The 19,273-nt window shown below is 35.5% G+C and overlaps 1 protein-coding gene across 1 annotated transcript; it reads right to left on the bottom strand.

The window, feature by feature from the left end:
* Positions 1–8,104: 8,104 nt before the first annotated feature.
* LOC127138423 (protein SRG1) lies at positions 8,105–10,280 on the bottom strand. Its single transcript, XM_051064878.1, has 4 exons — positions 9,850–10,280; positions 9,521–9,768; positions 8,928–9,255; positions 8,105–8,670 (listed from the first exon to the last, which is right to left on the bottom strand). The coding sequence occupies exons 1-4, from the start codon at positions 10,108–10,110 to the stop codon at positions 8,416–8,418; spliced, it is 1,092 nt and encodes a 363-aa protein (XP_050920835.1). The 5' UTR covers positions 10,111–10,280; the 3' UTR covers positions 8,105–8,415.
* Positions 10,281–19,273: the final 8,993 nt, after the last annotated feature.

A 19,273-nucleotide genomic window follows, 5' to 3' on the forward strand; every position in this document is an offset into this window, starting at 1 on the left:
AGGTTCAGCTCACCCTAATATCACCTAATGGATGACTCATTATACGGTCTAGCGTACGACCCAGTGTGACACCCATGTCTTCAGATATGGTCTAATGTACGACGCACTCTGAAGCTCTCATCATCAAACTTTCTGGATGGCATCTTTAAGCCCATCTCCATCAAGACTATCTTTTAATTAACAAGTGCAAATTGTTGGGGCATTCTAAGTGTTCAATAATCTTCCACCTCCAGATCACGAATGACGTACATACCATTCTAATTCTCTTGGTTTAAGAATATTGAACAGGGGCAGCTGTCATACCCCAAAATTTGCCTGTTAATTTTTATGATAAATTGATTCATTCATGGCATTCATTTCACATTTGCATTCATTCATTAGCATACATTCTCATATAAATTATAAATTTTAATTTATTTATTATGTGATACAGATAAAAAAAAAAAATTTGGTTATCTCTATGATATAAATAAATTATATATATATAAATAAAATAGTTTTAATTTAATGATAAATAAAAATAGATTTGAATTTTAATTGTATAATTAAAATTTTAAATTAATTTTATTTGTTAAAGCTCATTAAATTATAATAACTATTTTTTATAATTTAGTGACTCATGTTCCATTTATTTATTATTTATAAATAGTATTTATTTAGTAGTTCACGTTTTTTACTTAATAAAATTTATTTATAAGAGTAACATTTTTTTTTAAAAAAGCCCATAAATTATAAAATAATTTTGGTTGATATAAGTAAGAATAATTTTGATTTTTTTTAATGATGAAAGTAAAAATAGAAATAGGTTTAAATTTTAATTCAATTATGTAACTAAAATTTAAATTAATTTTTATTTGTTAAAAGTCATTTAAATTATTCATTATTTATAATAATATTTGTATTTAATAAATATTTAGCAAGGTTAAACCTTAACTCTCCTAAAGTATAGGAAGGGATCCAAATATTTAGCAAGGTTAAACCCTAACTCTCCTAAAGTATAGGAAGGGATCCAAATATTTAGCAAGGTTAAACCCTAAAGTATAGGAAGGGATCCAAATATTTAGCAAGGTTAAACCCTAATTCACACCATTATAAATACTTCATATGGCTACAGCGAGAGGGGGAAGACGGAAAAGAGGAGATACATCAGAAGAAGATACCCCAGTAAATGTTCATTAGGGAATTTGCATCCAGCATGATTACCTTGCAATACTCCTTAATTCATGCATGAATAATATTGGTTTAATATATATATTGAGATGATGTATTCATGGTTTGGTGGATGTTGATATTGCTTTATTCAAGTATGCATCTGTTCTTGATATGTCATAGCATGTTGGAGAAATTTTGTTTGCATGATTAAAGAATTATACCTGTCATTTAATTATTATTATTATTATATGAGTGTTGTTTCTAGCATGATTATGTTTATTTCACATGTTGTTATTATATAATAATGATGATGATGATATAATGGTGATAATATAAATCCTTGGTTGTCTTTAACATGTATGTGTAAGGTTTATTTTATCATTATCACTTGCAGTAAAGAGAACTAATACATGAGTAAAATAATATAAGCTTCTTGATTTGTGCATGGCTATCTTTATTATTGCATAATGATTAAATCTGATCTTATTTTATGTGTGTGGTTTGATATAAGATGAAGTTACAGGTTTGTTATATTCACATGAAAGAAACAGCATGAGAAAAAATAAAGTAGCTTGCCGTAAGAGAGAAAGTTGTAACATGCATGGTGGTGTTGTGTCAAAATGGAAAAATCCATGTAGAATTAATATATATTTTAATGAAGGCGAATAAATAACGAAAGGACCAACATGGCTCGTTGGTAGCTCTCCCCTCACTGCAACGTAGAGGTCCTGTGCACTTTAATTTTTCCATACTGTGAATATAACTGTCTAGATGTATGCTAATAGGATTGCATGGAAAGATAAATAATCGAACTTAGATAAATTAATTCAAGATAATATATCTGAATCCAATCATTTCCACACTTGCACCTCTAGGGTAACCCTCTCTTTGTTGCCTTACGATATTACGGTCATGTCCCGCAAATGTGGGGATACCCTTTGCAAAGACCCTTTCGATTAAATCATCATCATCCCTAAACAGATAAGTCATAGTCCCTTCGATCAAAATGTCAATGTCCCTACAAGATAAATCATAGTCCCTCGAACGTTGCCTTCGAATATATGACCTTGTCCCTCGAACGTTGCCTTCGAATAAATGACTTTGTCCCTCGATGACCCTTCGTTGTAGCCTACGATTAAATGATGATCGTCCCTTCGAATGCTAAGGTATCCTTACAAATGTTGCCTTCAATGACCAATCGACGACCCCACGATATCCCTTTACATCCAAAGGATAAGACTACTTACTTCTCAATAGTAAGGACAGTTTTACCCTCCTAAGGATAGGAAATACCTATAAAGACCTTGGTTAGGTATAACTCTTAAATGCTTGCTCACATATTAAAATACTTTTCACACCTCACACTTTTCAAAACATCTTTTAGAAAATCACCACTTTGCATACATTCGCACCAGAATCATCGCCGAGTTATATTTTTCTAAACATCTTTCAAAATCAAACGAGATAAACACTTTGTATACATTCGTACAAGAATCATTACAAAGTTAAACTCTCCTTTCAAAATATTTTCTAAACACACCACATTTCTCAAACACTTTCTCAAACAAGGAAAACATAAGTGAGTTAAGCAATTAAGAGCCCATGGATAACCATGGATACAAAGGGTGCTAACACATTCCCTTTGTATAATGTACCTCCCGAACTCAAAATCTAATCAAGGTCTTTCCTGTTCTTTTCCGCCTTTCCTTATCGGATAAAAGAAAAGTCGGTGGCGACTCTTGCTATCCGCAACATAGCTTTTCAAAGCAAAAACACAAAGTCAGTTCATCGTATCATAGATGCTTTAGTACAAACGTTCATCAGAACCATTGTCTAAGAGCTTTCTAGAACTTGACAGCATCTTGTAAAGCACTTGTATCTCGTTAGAGTCAGAGTGTGTTGATTTCGGAATCTGATGATGTCACTCGTCAATTCTTCAGACTCAGAACCTATTAGCAAAATCTACACACTAGACAAAAACCATTAGTGTATAAAATTGTTCTCTAAGAAACAATGCATTGTTATCATCAAAATTAAAGGCCATATGCATAACCAAATCTTGTTCTTACACACACCAGGTTTGACAAGTTTTGCATCTTCACGTTTGACTTGTTTCATGCCAACCGCAGGTTTTACTCTACTTTTCACATTTTTTGTTATGTGATACTTACAAAGTAATATGGACGATGTAGGAAACACTGTTGCAATCGAATTCATCAATGTAGTGTCGCAATGAGTGACTATGACTTGTGTCATGTTTTCTTGGTCTTTCAACATAGTCTTGCATGTTTCCAAAGCCCGTATAATGGTTTCCTCTTTTTCGGATTCCAAAAATGCAAAACCGACTGAATAAGTTATCTCCGTAAAAGTAACACCAATAATTTCTAGGAGTTAAAGCCAATTCTTTTTTGTTTTGTATGTTGATTTAATTATGAGCACAGAGGGAAAGGTGTTGAACAACTTTACAGAATCAGGATGACTCCAAAATATATCTCAAACGGTGACTTTATCCTCATAAACTTTGTACCTCGAAACATAACGATCAGCATCCAAAATCTTCAACAATTGTTGCATCTCAGATCTTGGTCCTCTTACGGCATTGTTGTCTCGATCATGCACATTGTATATTAGGTTTATATTCATACATTTAGAGGTCTTTTCCATTTCAAAGATGCAAGTATGTTTTTCGATGTCACCGTGTTTAATGTCATGTCTGAAACAAGTTCCCTTACCTCCAGCACAAGGCGACATACAATGGGATGAAAGACTAGCTTGTCATACAAGGCATTATTATGTATACTGGATATCACATTAAAATTCCATGTCTCATCCGCCATACGGTATCCGTTTAATTTAAACGGACACTCAAATTTCCTCGATCCAATGTCATCTTATTTCAACTGCCTAATTTTTAGCTAGTACGTGCCACTTCTTTCGCATATCATTGTTACAAATGTTTGTCTTATATTCGAACCATTATCGTACTTCCAATTACAACGCCAAACCCTATTTTTCCAGCCTCCCTAAGGACCCAATGTAGCATATGTTCATGAACAATAAACATTTATTTATTTATTTATAAATTATGCACGAATATGTACCTCGACAACAACCGGTCGATCACCCAGTTTAACATCATCATTTGCTTTATCTGGTTGAACATCATCATTCACTTCATCTGGTTTAATATCATGCTTCACTTCGACCGGTTTAACATCCACACTCACAATAGTTTTGGAAAACATATTCGAGTGCACTATATCTATTACCACTAATAACAAAAAAATAATGTTAAAATTCATACTAACGGGACAATCTGGAGATGCAAATTCAGATTTGTTAAGAGTCTCACATCGTAAAATCTATGGTCTGGACATGTATTTATAAGTGATGGCAATCCTCATCCTATAATTTATTTTTGTAGGATTGAGTTAGGCCCAACCGCACATTCTTAAGATGGCACCAGAGCCTGGTATAAGATCAATTGGGCCACCCACCATTTAGTTCCACGCCTCAGACATAAATCCTGGATGTGAGAAGGGGTGTTAAGAGTCCCACATCGGATAGTCTATGGCATGAACATGTGTTTATAATTGGATTCAATCCTCACCCTACAAGTCGGTTTTGTAGGGTTGAGTTAGGCTCAACCACACATTCTTAAGATGGTAAATTCTTATATTTGAGGTCCTAGTCATGTGAAGTCTACTTTAGGATATTATTACTTTATAACTTTCATCAATGATTTCTCTCGATGCACTTGGTTATTTCTAATGAAAAATCGTTCAGATGTTTTTCGTATATTTCAAGAGTTTTGTGCTGAAATTAAAAACCAGTTTAACACTTTCATTAAATTTTATGCATTGATAACACCCTTGAATACATGTCATCCCAGTTTCAATCCTTTTTAACATCACATGGAATTATTCATCAATCATTATGTGTTGATACACCACAATAGAATAGTGTTGTTGAAAGGAAGAATCGTCATTTAGATGAAACTGCACAAACTCTTTTAGTTCACCGTAATGTACCTTCTCGTTTTTTGGGTGATGCTCTCCTCACAGCATGTCACATTATCAACTTAATTTCTTCATCGATCCTTCAAGATCAGATTCCATACTCTATCTTGAATATGCAATATGATCTCTACCCCATTCCTCTTCACGTTTTTGGTTGCACGTGCTTTGTTCATGATCTTAGTCCAGGTAAAGACAAACTTTCTGCAAAATATCTCAAATGTATTTTTCTAATCTACTCACATATACAACAGGGATATCGTTGTTTTTGTCCTCGACTTCAACGATACATTGTTTCCTCCGATGTTACATTCTTTGAAGGTTTCCCTTTTTTCTCTACCTTGGTGTCACCCGATGAGATTTGTAATTCAGATGTTCGAGATATCCCTTATGTCATCATTACACCCATTAAACCTCCATTGCAGTTCTACTAGCGACGGACACCCCGTCCATCGAAAAATAGAGATGATATTAATCCACCAGCAACACCTCCTGCTCCAACTGTTCCTCCAGCTACGTCACCTGAACTTGACCTTCCAATATCATTACGAAAAGGTATTCGATCTCATAACCCAAATACTAGATATGCTTGTGTTTTAAATTATGATAGTTTATCTACTTCCTATGTTTCATTTGTGTCTGCTTTGGATTTCGTGTCTATTCCTAAGTCTACTGGTGAAGCTATGACTGATCCCAATTGGCGTTAGGTGATGGTGGAAGAAATGGCTACATTGCATTCAAATGATACTTGGGACACTATTACTTTACCTTCTGACAAAACTACAGTGGAATGTCAATGAGTTTATACAGTTGATGTTGGACCAGATGGTCAGATTGATCATTTTAAAGCTCGTTTGGTAGTCAAGGGATAAACAGAGATGTTTGGCCTTGATTATGGTGAGACTTTTTCTCTAGTGGCCAAGATTAGTTCAGTTTGTCTCCTCCTTGCAATGGCCGCAATTAATCATTGGTCGCTTCATCTATTGGACATTAAAAAAGCCTTTTTACACGGAGAATTAGAGGAGGAAGTGTATATGGATAAACCTCCAGGTTTTATAGTTCCTGGAAATTCAAGACTTGTTTGTCGGTTTCATCGTTCTCTTTATAGTCTCCACGTGCTTGATTTGGTCGATTTAGTTCTGTCTTAATACAATTTGGTATGACTAGATGTGAAGTAGATCACTATGTTTTCTTCCTTCACTCCTCCACTGGTCGGCGCATCTTTCTTGTGGTTTATGTTGATGACATTGTTATCACTGGAGACGATGTAGAGGGTATCAGCGACTCAAAATTCATCTTTTCAAAAACTTCCAAACAAAATATTTGGGTCCACTCAGATACTTCTAAGGTATTGGAGTTTCTCAGTCCTCATCAGGAATTGTAATTAACCAACGTAGGTATGCATTAGACATCCTAACTGAAACCGGTATGCTTGACTATCGTCCGATTGATACTCTTATGAATCCCAATATCAAGCTTCTTCCGGGTCAGGGGGGCCTGTTGAAAGACCCAGAAAGATATCGACGTTTAGTGGGTAGACTCAATTATCTTACCGACATCATACTGGATATTACTTTTGCAGTGAGCATTATGAGTCAGTTCCTGAGCGCTTCTTGTGATACTCATTGGAATACAGTTATTCAGATTCTCGTGTGTGTGTGTGTGTATATATATATATATATATATATATATATATATATATATATAAAGAATGCACCAGAAAGAGGCATATTATATGAAGATAAGGGTGATGCTAAAATCACATGTTACTCAGATGTAGACTGGGCAGGATCACCGTCGGATAGGAGATCCACTTCTAGATATTGTGTTATTATTGGAGTAAATATGATCTCATGAAGGAGCAAGAAATAAAACATAGTTGCACTATCTAGTGTTGAAGCTGAATATTATGCTATGACAGCAGCATCGAAGGAACTTGCGTGGCTTAAGAATTTTCTCTCAGAACTTAGGTTGGGAGACCTTCAGGCCACAAAACTCATATGCGACAATCAAGTGGTACTTCACATTGCATCTAATCTGGTTTTTCATGAATAAACCAAACACATAGAAATAGATTGTCACTATGTAAGAGACAAGGTACTGTCAGGAGAAATAACCACAGAATCTGTCAAATCTGAAGATCAACTGGATGATATGTTTACCAAGTCTCTCAAGGGTTCTCGAGTGAATTATATTTGTAACAAGCTTGGATCATACAATATATACGATCCGACTTAAGGGAGAGTGTTGAGAACCTGTTATCAATCAATTAGTATTGATTGATATTCAATTAGTCATAAATGTAAATTATATTATTATTTATTGTGTGTACCTCTTTTGCATATAAATATACAGCATGTGTGATCATATTAAACACACAGAGATACAATTATAAAAGGATTCAACGTCCATTTTTCAACACATATTCAAGATAAATGCAAGGAATTAGGGATGAAATGGATGATCTTTACCTATAATTTCAGTTTGTTTTGCTCCCTTTGAAGTGGTGAAATACAAGAATGGTGTTTTGGTGTTAAAAAGTTGATTGAGAATGAGAGAAAGTTTTTTAAGAGTATGGAGTTTCGTTTTTAGCATGAGGAAGAAGCTCATGTAAGGGGGTGTTTTATCAAATTAGACCGGGCATTTTTGGAGATGCATGTTCGGAAATATCACTGACTTGTTATTTAAATCAGTTGCGTGAATAACTGCAAACAATAATAGAATGTAAGGATTATTTTAAAAATTGGGTGAATCTTATAAAAACATATTTTAGTGTGATTTTGAATGTGTTCGGATATGCAAAGGGTATTTTCAAGTTTTCAAAAGTGTGGGAGGCTAAGAGCAATTCCCAAGCATTTTGTCAACCATAAAGAACTTTGGGAGGAAAGGAATTGAACTTAATATGGCTTTTCCCTAGTATGAGAAAATGAACCAAATTTTCAGTTTACAACAATCACACATTAGATGTCATTAGTTTCCATTGAAAGCTAGCATATACATAATACAAATTTGATATAAGAATAGTGACTCTTGTCTTTTGTATGTGGCCACAATCACACTTCTTTTTTTATGAATCAACAATCAATCACTCTTCTAATTGCCAAACTAATTCTTCTACCTATTTACCAATAAAATAAAAATTAAGATGCTTGAATTCCTTCATACTTTCATATGGTAGATTTTATATATTTTCAATAAGTGATCCTAGCTAGTTGGAGAACTGGCCAGGACTTCCTAGTTTGTAGTATTATTCACTTTTTTCCACTTTTGCAAAGTCCAAAGTCCTCTTTCCTTGTAATTTATTTGTCACATAATGTTTACTATACTCTCCATGATTGTATCTCCTATACTTGCATGGGTGATTTTCATCCACAAATTCTTGCATTGGTCCAAGCTCTACTTCATAACTAGGAGCATAAAATGTCACAATTGAAAGCCTATCTTTTTCCTCATGAGCCACAGCCCTATGCTCCACACTCTTGTATTTTCCATTTGTAAGAACCTGCAAAATGCAAATTAAAATCCGAAGTCCATAACAAAATGAACAATATAATAACTATTTACTATGTTCATCTTTGAGAAAGAACGTGAAAGATAGGCTATCATATATGATTTAAAATGTGTCACGATTAAACCAGAATTAAATATATTCTCAAAATATATTTGTCACAGTTAAACAGTAAAAAATGTGAACCTCCAAAAATTTAAGACGGTATGTTATTCGTAAACAGTGAACTTTGAAAAGTGAAATAGTCTTACTTCTATTGTGTCACCAATGTTGATGACAAGAGCATTTGGAATTGGTTGAACAGGGACCCATCTGCTGTCTTTAAGTATTTGAAGGCCCACCGGGCTTCCCTTTGCTTGCTGCAGCACAGTAAGAGCACTTCCATCTGAATGAGGACTCAGGCCCAAAACAAGGTCAGGCCTTGAACATGTTGGATAGTAATTCATCCTTATGGCTTGTACTGCTTCACCAAACATCTCCTCAAAAACATCTTCTTCCAAACTCAGGCCTAATGCTATGTATCTCAGCAAATTTTGACAAAGTTTCTTGATTTTTCTTGAGTACAATTCTATTGTTTCACTGCATGAATATGAAGAGAAAAAAATCATTTTACTAAATAAAAAATATATATTTTTTGTTTCCTATAAGACGTGTAAGACAGACTACTGTAAAGAGTCTAAATTTGTCACAGTTAAACTGTACTTAAATAGGACCTCATAAAATCTTTGTCATTGTTAAAAAGTAGTTAAATAAGATTTTTGTATCTTTTGTCATGGTTGAACCGTGGCTAATTTGCCGAGGATCTTCAAAAATTTAAGACGACTATGTATAAAATATATATTACCTGAGTTTTGCTGGTTTCTTTGGCCAAAGATTTGGGTCCCTAACATAGAGAGGTGCAATTCCTAAAGCAAACATGTTGCACCAATCAAGTTTCTGGTCCTCTGAGAAAACAAAAGCTTGTCCATATCCTTGGACTGTTCCTGGTGCCATAGGGTACTTCTGTTTCTCTTCCAAAGGTAGCATGAAAAACTCCTTACTCATATCCTCTATGTTCTCCATTAGATTGATGTCAACCTCATGATTAATCACCTAATCACAACACTCAACATTATTAGTTTCAATTAACAAGTATGTCCTCAAATAACTTATACATAATAAGCATTTATTTACCTGAAAAAATCCCCACTCTTGACAAGCGACCGAAAGCTTGCAAAGTTCATTGAGCAAATCCTCTTTGCTCCCTTTACTAAGCTTAGAGAAATCAATGACAGGCATGTCACTATTTTGTGCTGAAAGAGATGTTTGAAGTGTTGGTCTTTCTGTCATGTCTCTTACAAATCTTTGAGGAACTGTCTTTGGTTTTGTTCTTCTTAGTTCTTGTACATCATCAATGTGTCCTACGTTGATGGTGGAAATTGGTACAGGAGCCATGGAAACAGGTTGGTTTTGAACTAAGGTTTTCCTTTGAACCGATTGTTATATATCCTCACCCTCTCAACTAAGGTTGTATTTATAGTGGAACTGAATATTAGGCTCTTGTGACGTTTAGAGTAAAATATTCAAAAGAATAATGTTACATATGCAATACTATGAATTACAATTGTGCATAATAATAGGCACACATAAAAATATAAATAGGTGGAGCGGCGTAGATTCGAACACGCGCTCCGCAAATTGCATGTTATTGCAAGAGTTATTGTCTAAACTGTCTTAACAAAATTTAATCTTTTTATTTAAACATTTTAGTTAGAGAATAGATTTGCGTGAGATTTTGACTCTCATTTAAATTTAATCACATTTGACTCATGTAACATAACAAATCACTCATGTAACATAACAAATCACGTGACAATGTATAGAATTTTAGCTCTCATGTACGGTGTCATGTGATATGTTCGGTCACGTCAGTTAAATATGATTAAAATTTAACTTGATGACCGAACGAACATTAATGTTTTGGGGTCAAAATCGCATGAAAAACTAAGAATTCACATATTTAAACCAAATAATTTACTAATCAAATGCATTAACACAAAACCATCTATGTGCAAAACCATAGACCCAAAAACATTGCATCACCTTTGCTTTCTTTTTCCCCCAACTTGTGTTTACTTTGTTACTATAATATGCATTACATCACCATCCATAGTATGAAAAAGAACTTGTAAAAAAATCAGTGTCATGTAATTGTATATTGTATTATAGTTTATTAAAAACATCTTAATAATAATAAATAACTAACGGTAGATATTATTCTGCCATAGTTGCTAAGAAGGTATATGCAATGTGAGTGGTAAAGTAGGGTCCAAAAAAAAATGCCACCAAATTACAAACCAAATTTAGTGTTATTTGTCATGATGTTGTTGTCCACCCTCCCATGTTTAAATGTTTACTGTTAAGTCTGGCATCACTTTATTGTAGCATGCATATGTCAAAAACACACATACTTAACTTGTAGGAACCCTACAGAGATTTTTTTTCAAATCTTGGCAATGGGACAAATGGAAACAAACAAAGTATTGTGTGGTCTCTGCCTCTGATTATATAAAGTACCTAGCACATGCATGCTACTTACTATAGTACTCTCTAATATCATTGGTTCACTACTTGTCCTAGCTTGTTTTTATTTTTTCTTCTCCTTTAAAGAAATAATTGGACTAAACAATCTTTTTTTAAATCTTAGTTTGTGAGTTTACTCTTCTTACTCAAAATGAATCCATCCATCTACTCACATTTTCTCCAATGTAAGTTGAGTGACTAATTGGAAGTATTCAATTTTCAAGTGTTTTTTTTAATCAATACAATAAATAAATAAATAAGCAGAAAAGAAAATTGGACATATTATATTAGTTGACTATGATTTTTTTTATATTTTGAATATATATATATATATATATATATATATATATATATATATATATATATATATATATATATATATATATTTGATGACTTCTCCTAAGTTGGTCGGGAGAAGTCGCGATGCATTTTCAATTTTTTTGTTTTTTCCTTTATTTCTTTTGTTGATGTCTTCCTTTTGTAGTGATCTTTGGGAGATAAGGATCGCTAATGCCATAAATCAATATAATGTGCATTTATAACTTTTGGTTAAGCATTTGTCACATAGGGACATGTATGGATATCTTTATAAATGTCCATGAGTGTGTGTATGTACCTTTACCGCCTCGTACCCGTATAGATTTCTTCTCGATCTTTCCAATTTATAAAGATTGGGTATGCAAATCGCCTCACTTTGTAATGTGATATCAAGATGTACAATATGTGTGTGTGTGTATGTATGTGTATGTTGTTGGAGAATAGCCATCCAAGGCGCAGCGGAATTTAAAAAATTCTCCATTTAGTGATCCTTACGAATGGGCATGATCAGTGATAGAATCGTTACCTCTTGTGGCGATTCAAACCTTTGGTGCATATCTCTGATAATGATCAAAACCTTTGATACAGATCTACGGGACGATCACGAACGTTGAATGATGACAACGTCTCTACTCAGTCCACACGAACGGATTCCTTCAATCGCAGTGCTAGCTGTTATGAATGAAGGCTTTGAGTGAGAGAGAGATACGAAATTCCAACTCTTCAGTTGTGTTGTATTCCTATACAAAGCTTCTGCACAAGAGCTCTATTTATAGAACCACTTGTTGGGCTTCAAGCCAAAAAGCCCACTTAAGTGCATTTTGGCCTATATCTCATAATATGCCAAAATCACTTAAGTATTTGGTACATTACCATATTTCGTATTCTGCTTAAGTACACCGTACCTTACGATGTTCCTTAATTATTCTATCTCTCATCAATCCGTCCTTTGTGTGTGACCCTATAGGTTTTCGCGGCGTTGACAATTATATTAAATCACGTATTTAACATAATAAACAGTGAGCGGTATCTAGCAACACATCACTGCTACCCAAGTCACGAAAATGTCATGTGATCTGACAAAACCTCATGTGATAATAATTATGTGTATAATTACCCCTTTGCCCTTATGTCTATATTGAACACAAGGTATAGACCGTGTCACCCTTGTCCAGTTCAATATTGGGCCCATAGACATTTATCCTGTTACGCAGGATTGGCAAATTCCATCTAGGACACTCATGTCCCTCAGCATGCTTCGTGGAGTACTCATCAACTGTCTTTATGGTCATCCAGTTACGGATAACGTTGGATCAGTAATAAAGCACTCAACTCTACATCTAGGATCCATAGTGGTTTCAGGTCGAAGAGTGGTATACACTATTATCACCATGAGAATAACTTATGACACTTTGCATAACTTTCTATATAGTATTCTCATAGCGGGTCAATCCGGTATAAATATTACTCCTAATATTCATACCTATGTTTAAGACTTGATAACTCTTTATCCATGATCCATGAGATGTGATCATCAGTCTACAAACATAATAGTCTTAATGCTTTAATGTTATCCCACTTCATATTAAAGCTCGACTACGGATACTTTAAGAATAGTGCCCTTATGTTTAACGTGTTCTCATGATTAAGTCACACTTAATACATTAAACGGACTATCTATTCCAGGGACTTTATTAATCAACCATAATAAAGAAAATGCCTTTTATTATTAATAAATAATTCGATACAAGTACCAAAAGTATTGGCCTCTAGGGCTTACACCAACAATCTCCCACTAGCACTAGAGCCAATCAGACATACCCCGTATGCCCATTGATCTAGTATGGCCATCATGCTTCTGCTGCGCAAGAGGCTTTGTCAGTGGGTCAGCTATATTGTCTAGTGTAGGTACTTTACATATTTTCACATCTCCTCTATCTATTATCTCTCGAATGAGATGATAACGCCTAAGTATGTGTTTGGATCGTTGGTGAGATCTAGGCTCCTTAGCTTGTGCGATAGCACCATTGTTATCACAATAGAGACCAATGGGATCCACAATGCTAGGGACTATGCCAAGTTCACTAATGAACTTCCTGATCCAAACAGCTTCCTTTGCTGCACTTGAGGCAGCAATATACTCGGCCTCGGTCGTAGAATCAGCAATTGTATCTTGCTTTGAACTTTTCCAGCTCACAGCGCCACCGTTCAAGCAAAACACATAACCAGATTGCGATCTAAAGTCATCCTTATCTGTCTGGAAGCTAGCATCAGTGTAACCAATTACAGCCAACTCTTCCTGACCTCCATATATCAAGAATGATTCCTTAGTCCTTCTCAAGTACTTAAGGATGTTTTTAACAGCTACCCAATGGGCATCACCAGGATCAGATTGGTACCTACTCGTTGCACTTAAAGCATACGAGACATCTGGTCGAGTACATAACATGGCATACATGATAGATCCTATTGCAGATGCATATGGAATCTTATTCATGTGTTCCCTTTCTTCCTTAGTTGAAGGGAATTGTGTTTTTGACAGACACAGGCCATGTTGCATAGGTATGAATCCTTTCTTGGAATCATGCATATGAAAGCGTCTCAGCACTTTGTCTATGTATGTACTCTGACTTAGGCCAAGCAGTTTTTGTGATCTATCTCTATAGATTCTGATTCCTAATATATAGGCTGCTTCACCTAGGTCCTTCATAGAAAAGCATTTCCCCAACCAAGTCTTTACTTGTCGCAGGGTAGGGATATCGTTTCCAATGAGTAATATGTCATCTACATATAACACCAGGAACACGATCATGCTCCCATTAACCTTCTTGTAGACACAAGGCTCATCTTCGTTCTTGATGAATCCATATTGTTTTACCGTTTCATCAAAACGAAGATTCCAGCTTCTGGAAGCTTGCTTCAATCCATAGATTGATCTTTGTAGCTTACATATCTTATGGGCTTCTTCTGGTATGTCAAATCCTTCAGGCTGTGTCATGTACACATCCTCAAGAAGATTCTCGTTAAGGAAAGAAGTTTTGACATCCATCTGCCATATTTCATAATCATGATATGCAGCAATAGCAAGTAAAATCCGAACAGATTTAAGCATTGCAACTGGTGAAAAGGTTTCATCATAGTCAACCCCATGAATTTGTTTATATCCTTTTGCAACCAGTCTTGCTTTATAGGTATGTACCTTACCATCCATGTCAGTCTTCTTTTTGAAGACCCACTTGCATCCTATAGGATTAACTCCTACAGGAGGCTCTACCAAGTTCCAAACTTGGTTCGTGTACATGGAATCTATTTCGGATTTCATGGCCTCTAGCCACTTCTCAGACTCGGGACCAGTTATGGCCTCTTGGTAGGTCACAGGCTCATCTTGATCCATGAGTAATACATCACCTTGATCTGTTATGAGATATCCATATCTCTCAGGTAGGTGACGTATCCTGCCTGACCTACGCTGGTCTTGTTCTACTTGAGCAGGTTGCTCTTCCACAACCATTTGTGTTTCCTGCTCTAATTCCTCCATAGGTGTATCGATGCTTTGTGATTCTTGAATTTCTTCAAGCTCTATTTTCCTCCCACTGGTTCCTTTGGAAATAAAATCCTTTTCTAGGAAAACTCCAGTTCGAGCGACAAACACTTTTCCCTCAGAAGGATTGTAGAAGTAATACCCTCTTGTTTCTTTAGGATATCCCACAAATAAGCATTGGTCAGATTTGGGCTCAAGCTTAGTTGAAATTTGTCGTTTCACATAAACTTCGCAACCCCAAATCTTCATGTAAGACATATGTGGTCTCTTACCACTCCATATCTCATATGGTGTCTTATCAACCTTTTTGGATGGAACACGGTTAAGTGTGTAAGCTGCGGTCAACAGCGCATGTCCCCAAAAGGAGTTTGGAAGATCGGCTTGACTCATCATGGATCGGACCATGTCCAACAGGGTTCGATTTCTTCTCTCAGACACACCATTCCATTGGGGTGTTCCAGGAGGAGTGAGTTGGGATATGATCCCACACTCTTTCAGATGGTCATCAAACTCTAGGCTTAAATATTCACCACCTCGATCTGATCGAAGAGCTTTAATATTCTTACCTAGTTGGTTTTGTACTTCATTCTTGAATTCTTTGAACTTTTCAAAAGACTCTGATTTGTGTTTCATTAAATACACATAACCATATCTACTGAAATCATCAGTGAATGTGATGAAGTACTGAAAACCTCCTCTGGCTTATATGTTCAGTGGACCACATACATCAGTATGTATGAGGGCCAAAAGATCATTAGCTCTTTCACCTTTTCCTGTGAATGGAGACTTTGTCATCTTTCCAATTAAACAAGATCTGCATGTCTCATATGATTCATAATCAAAAGAGTCCAACAGTCCATCTTTATGGAGTTTGGAAATGCGTCTCTCATTTATGTGGCCTAATCGACAATGCCAAAGGTAAGTTGGATTTAACTCATTAGGTTTCATCCTTTTGGTATTAATGTTATAAATAGGCATTTCAAGATCAATGACATATAGTCCATTGTTCATTTGTGCAGTTGCATAGAATATATCATTCAAATAAATTGAACAACAATTGTTCTTTATTATGAACGAAAAACCGAACTTGTCCAAACAAGAAACGGAAATAATATTCCTGCTAATTGCTGGTACATAATAACAGTTCTCTAACTGAATTATTAAACCACTAGGTAAAGTCAATTCATAAGTTCCTACGGCTAAGGCAGCAACCTTTGCTCCATTACCAACTCGTAGGTCGACTTCACCTTTTGCCAATTTTCTACTCCTTTTTAGTTCTTGTACATTTGTACAAATGTGAGAATCGCATCCAGTATCTAATACCCACGATGCAGAAGTAGATAAATTAATTTCAATAACAAAAATACCTGAAGTTGGAGTCTCTACTCCATTCTTCCTATCTTCCAGGTACTTTGGGCAGTTCCTCTTCCAGTGTGCGGTCTTACCGCAATGGAAGCAGGTGCCTTCCTTTTCTATGCTTCCACTAGGCTTCAAAGCAGCACTAGTGGGTTTGGGTTTGGCAACTTCCTTGCCTTTCCCTTTATTATGTTTGAGGACAATCCTCATGTCTCGGTACCAATCCAGAAAATTTGTCCCAGACAATTTTTCTTTTTCAAGGTTTGATCGCAATATGTTGTTAGAGGTGTTTGTTGTCATGGTAATCTACACAAGGATTAATGAAAATATAAGTATCATTGACATATTTAATTAGGCCTTTAATTAAACATGCTCCCACTATTTTACTCAAAACAAATGACCCTCATCATCTGATTCGGAAAATCCCGTTGGAAGATTTTCTAGTGGGTCGAGATCCATATTTCACTTCGTTCTAAGTCCGCGTAGGCGGATTACACAAAACTAGGTTATTTTAGGTAGGAACTCCTTCCAATTGTATCTCATACAACTCTCGAAAATTTCAGTTGGGTGAATAACTCCTTATTCTAATCCATCATATGGATTATTCCCAACTCTTGCTTCTAAACATATATATAATCTTATTATAATTTGTTTAGTTAAGTTTGACCCATTGTTTTAACAGTTGGATATTACAATTATCCCATCGCACCTTACTAATATATAGATCATGCACCTCGCGTAGGCGAAACCTACATTATCCATTACTAGTCTTGATGAGTGTTAAAACTTGGAAAGCATAAACTTAATATTTAATTTTGAGGGAATTGCAATTTTCTGATCTCACCGGCTTGTTTATCATATAAACCGTCTCTCACATGCATCAACATACATTCACATGCATCAACATACATACAAACAAAATGAAACAGTTATGGCCCCTAGCGCAATTGTTCTCCCAAGCCAATGAGAGAACCTAAGCTAACCTACAACGATCTAAGCTTCTCCAAGCAAGATCTTCAAGGTTGTCCTCCTTTGGCACTGACTTCTTTGCTTTCTTCATATCATTACATTACATGAAAGAAACTCGTTTTACATACGAGGGAGTGAGATGAGAAAAGAAGTTACATTTGGGAGATTAAGAGAGAGGCACGACACGCAGGTCGTATTTTAAAAACCCAAAACAAAACAAAGGAAAACTAGGGCCATAACCGATCACCACAAGACAATAATAAACACTTTATTATTATTATAATTAATTCCTTTAATTAATTAAAATCAAATTAAATTTCGACGACCGATCATCACATTTTAATGAACAATTCATTTAAAATCGATGTCGCTTTTCGTATCAACACTTGACACTTTTAAAGCACTGAGTTAGCCGAATGGGTGAAAATTTCCTTGCGTTAACCGGTTAACCATATGCGTTAACCGGTTAACACTGTTTTGAAATCTGAAAAAAAAAATTGTTTTCTGCCTTGCGTTAACCGGTTAACCAAATGTGTTAACCGGTTAACACTGTTTGAAAATGTCTTGGAAAACTGTTTTCCGCCTTGCGTTAACCGGTTAACCATATGCGTTAACCGGTTAACACTGTTAAAAAATCTCAAAAATTTTATTTCGCATTCCGTTAACCGGTTAACCATACACGTTAACCGGTTAACACTGTTCCAAAAAGTGTTTAGGAAGCACAACTCTTGTGCGTTCAAACCCCAATCGCATAACTCTCTGACAACACAACCTTTGTGCCGTCACTAACCCTAATGCACCAATTTCAGACCGTCAAACACGTCTCGATTGTTAATTCAGTATGATTGATCAACACGTCATTGCTTCACCATACTAATGTCGGATCAAGAAGCAAACGACCATTGATCGCTCAAAGTAAAACAATCATCGAGGTTTTGAATGAACGAAACAAGAACATTATATCATATATAATGTATTTTGCATCAGGGTTACATATATCACATATATGTAACTTGATCGATCTCAATTTAACCTTTGATTCATTCTGTTTTAATCATATTATTACAGAACAAAAACAGCTATCAGATTCATGGTTTCGTAAGTGGCTCTGATACCACTGTTGGAGAATAGCCATCCAAGGCGCAGCGGAATTTAAAAAATTCTCCATTTAGTGATCCTTACGAATGGGCATGATCAGTGATAGAATCGTTACCTCTTGTGGCGATTCAAACCTTTGGTGCAGATCTCTGATAATGATCAAAACCTTTGATACAGATCTACGGGGCGATCACGAACGTTGAACGATGACAACGTCTCTACTCAGTCCACACGAACGGATTCCTTCAATCGCAGTGCTAGTTGTTATGAATGAAGGCTTTGAGTGAGAGAGAGATACGAAATTCCAACTCTTCAGTTGTGTTGTATTCCCATACAAAGCTTCTGCACAAGAGCTCTATTTATAGAACCACGTGTGTGGGCTTCAAGCCAAAAAGCCCACTTAAGTGCATTTTGGCCTATATCTCATAATATGCCAAAATCACTTAAGTATTTGGTACATTACCATATTTCGTATTCTGCTTAAGTACACTGTACCTTACGATGTTCCTTAATTATTCTATCTCTCATCAATCCGTCCTTTGTGTGTGACCCTATAGGTTTTCGCGGCGTTGGCAATTATATTAAATCACGCATTTAACATAATAAACAGTGAGCGGTATCTAGCAACACATCACTGCTATCCAAGTCACGAAAATGTCATGTGATCTGACAAAACCTCCTGTGATAATAATTATGTGTATAATTACCCCTTTGCCCTTATATCTATATTGAACACAAGGTATAGACCGTGTC

The sequence above is a fragment of the Lathyrus oleraceus genome, chromosome 1 (genome assembly GCF_024323335.1).
Source record: "Lathyrus oleraceus cultivar Zhongwan6 chromosome 1, CAAS_Psat_ZW6_1.0, whole genome shotgun sequence".
In the NCBI taxonomy this organism is placed as follows: Eukaryota; Viridiplantae; Streptophyta; class Magnoliopsida; order Fabales; family Fabaceae; genus Lathyrus; species Lathyrus oleraceus.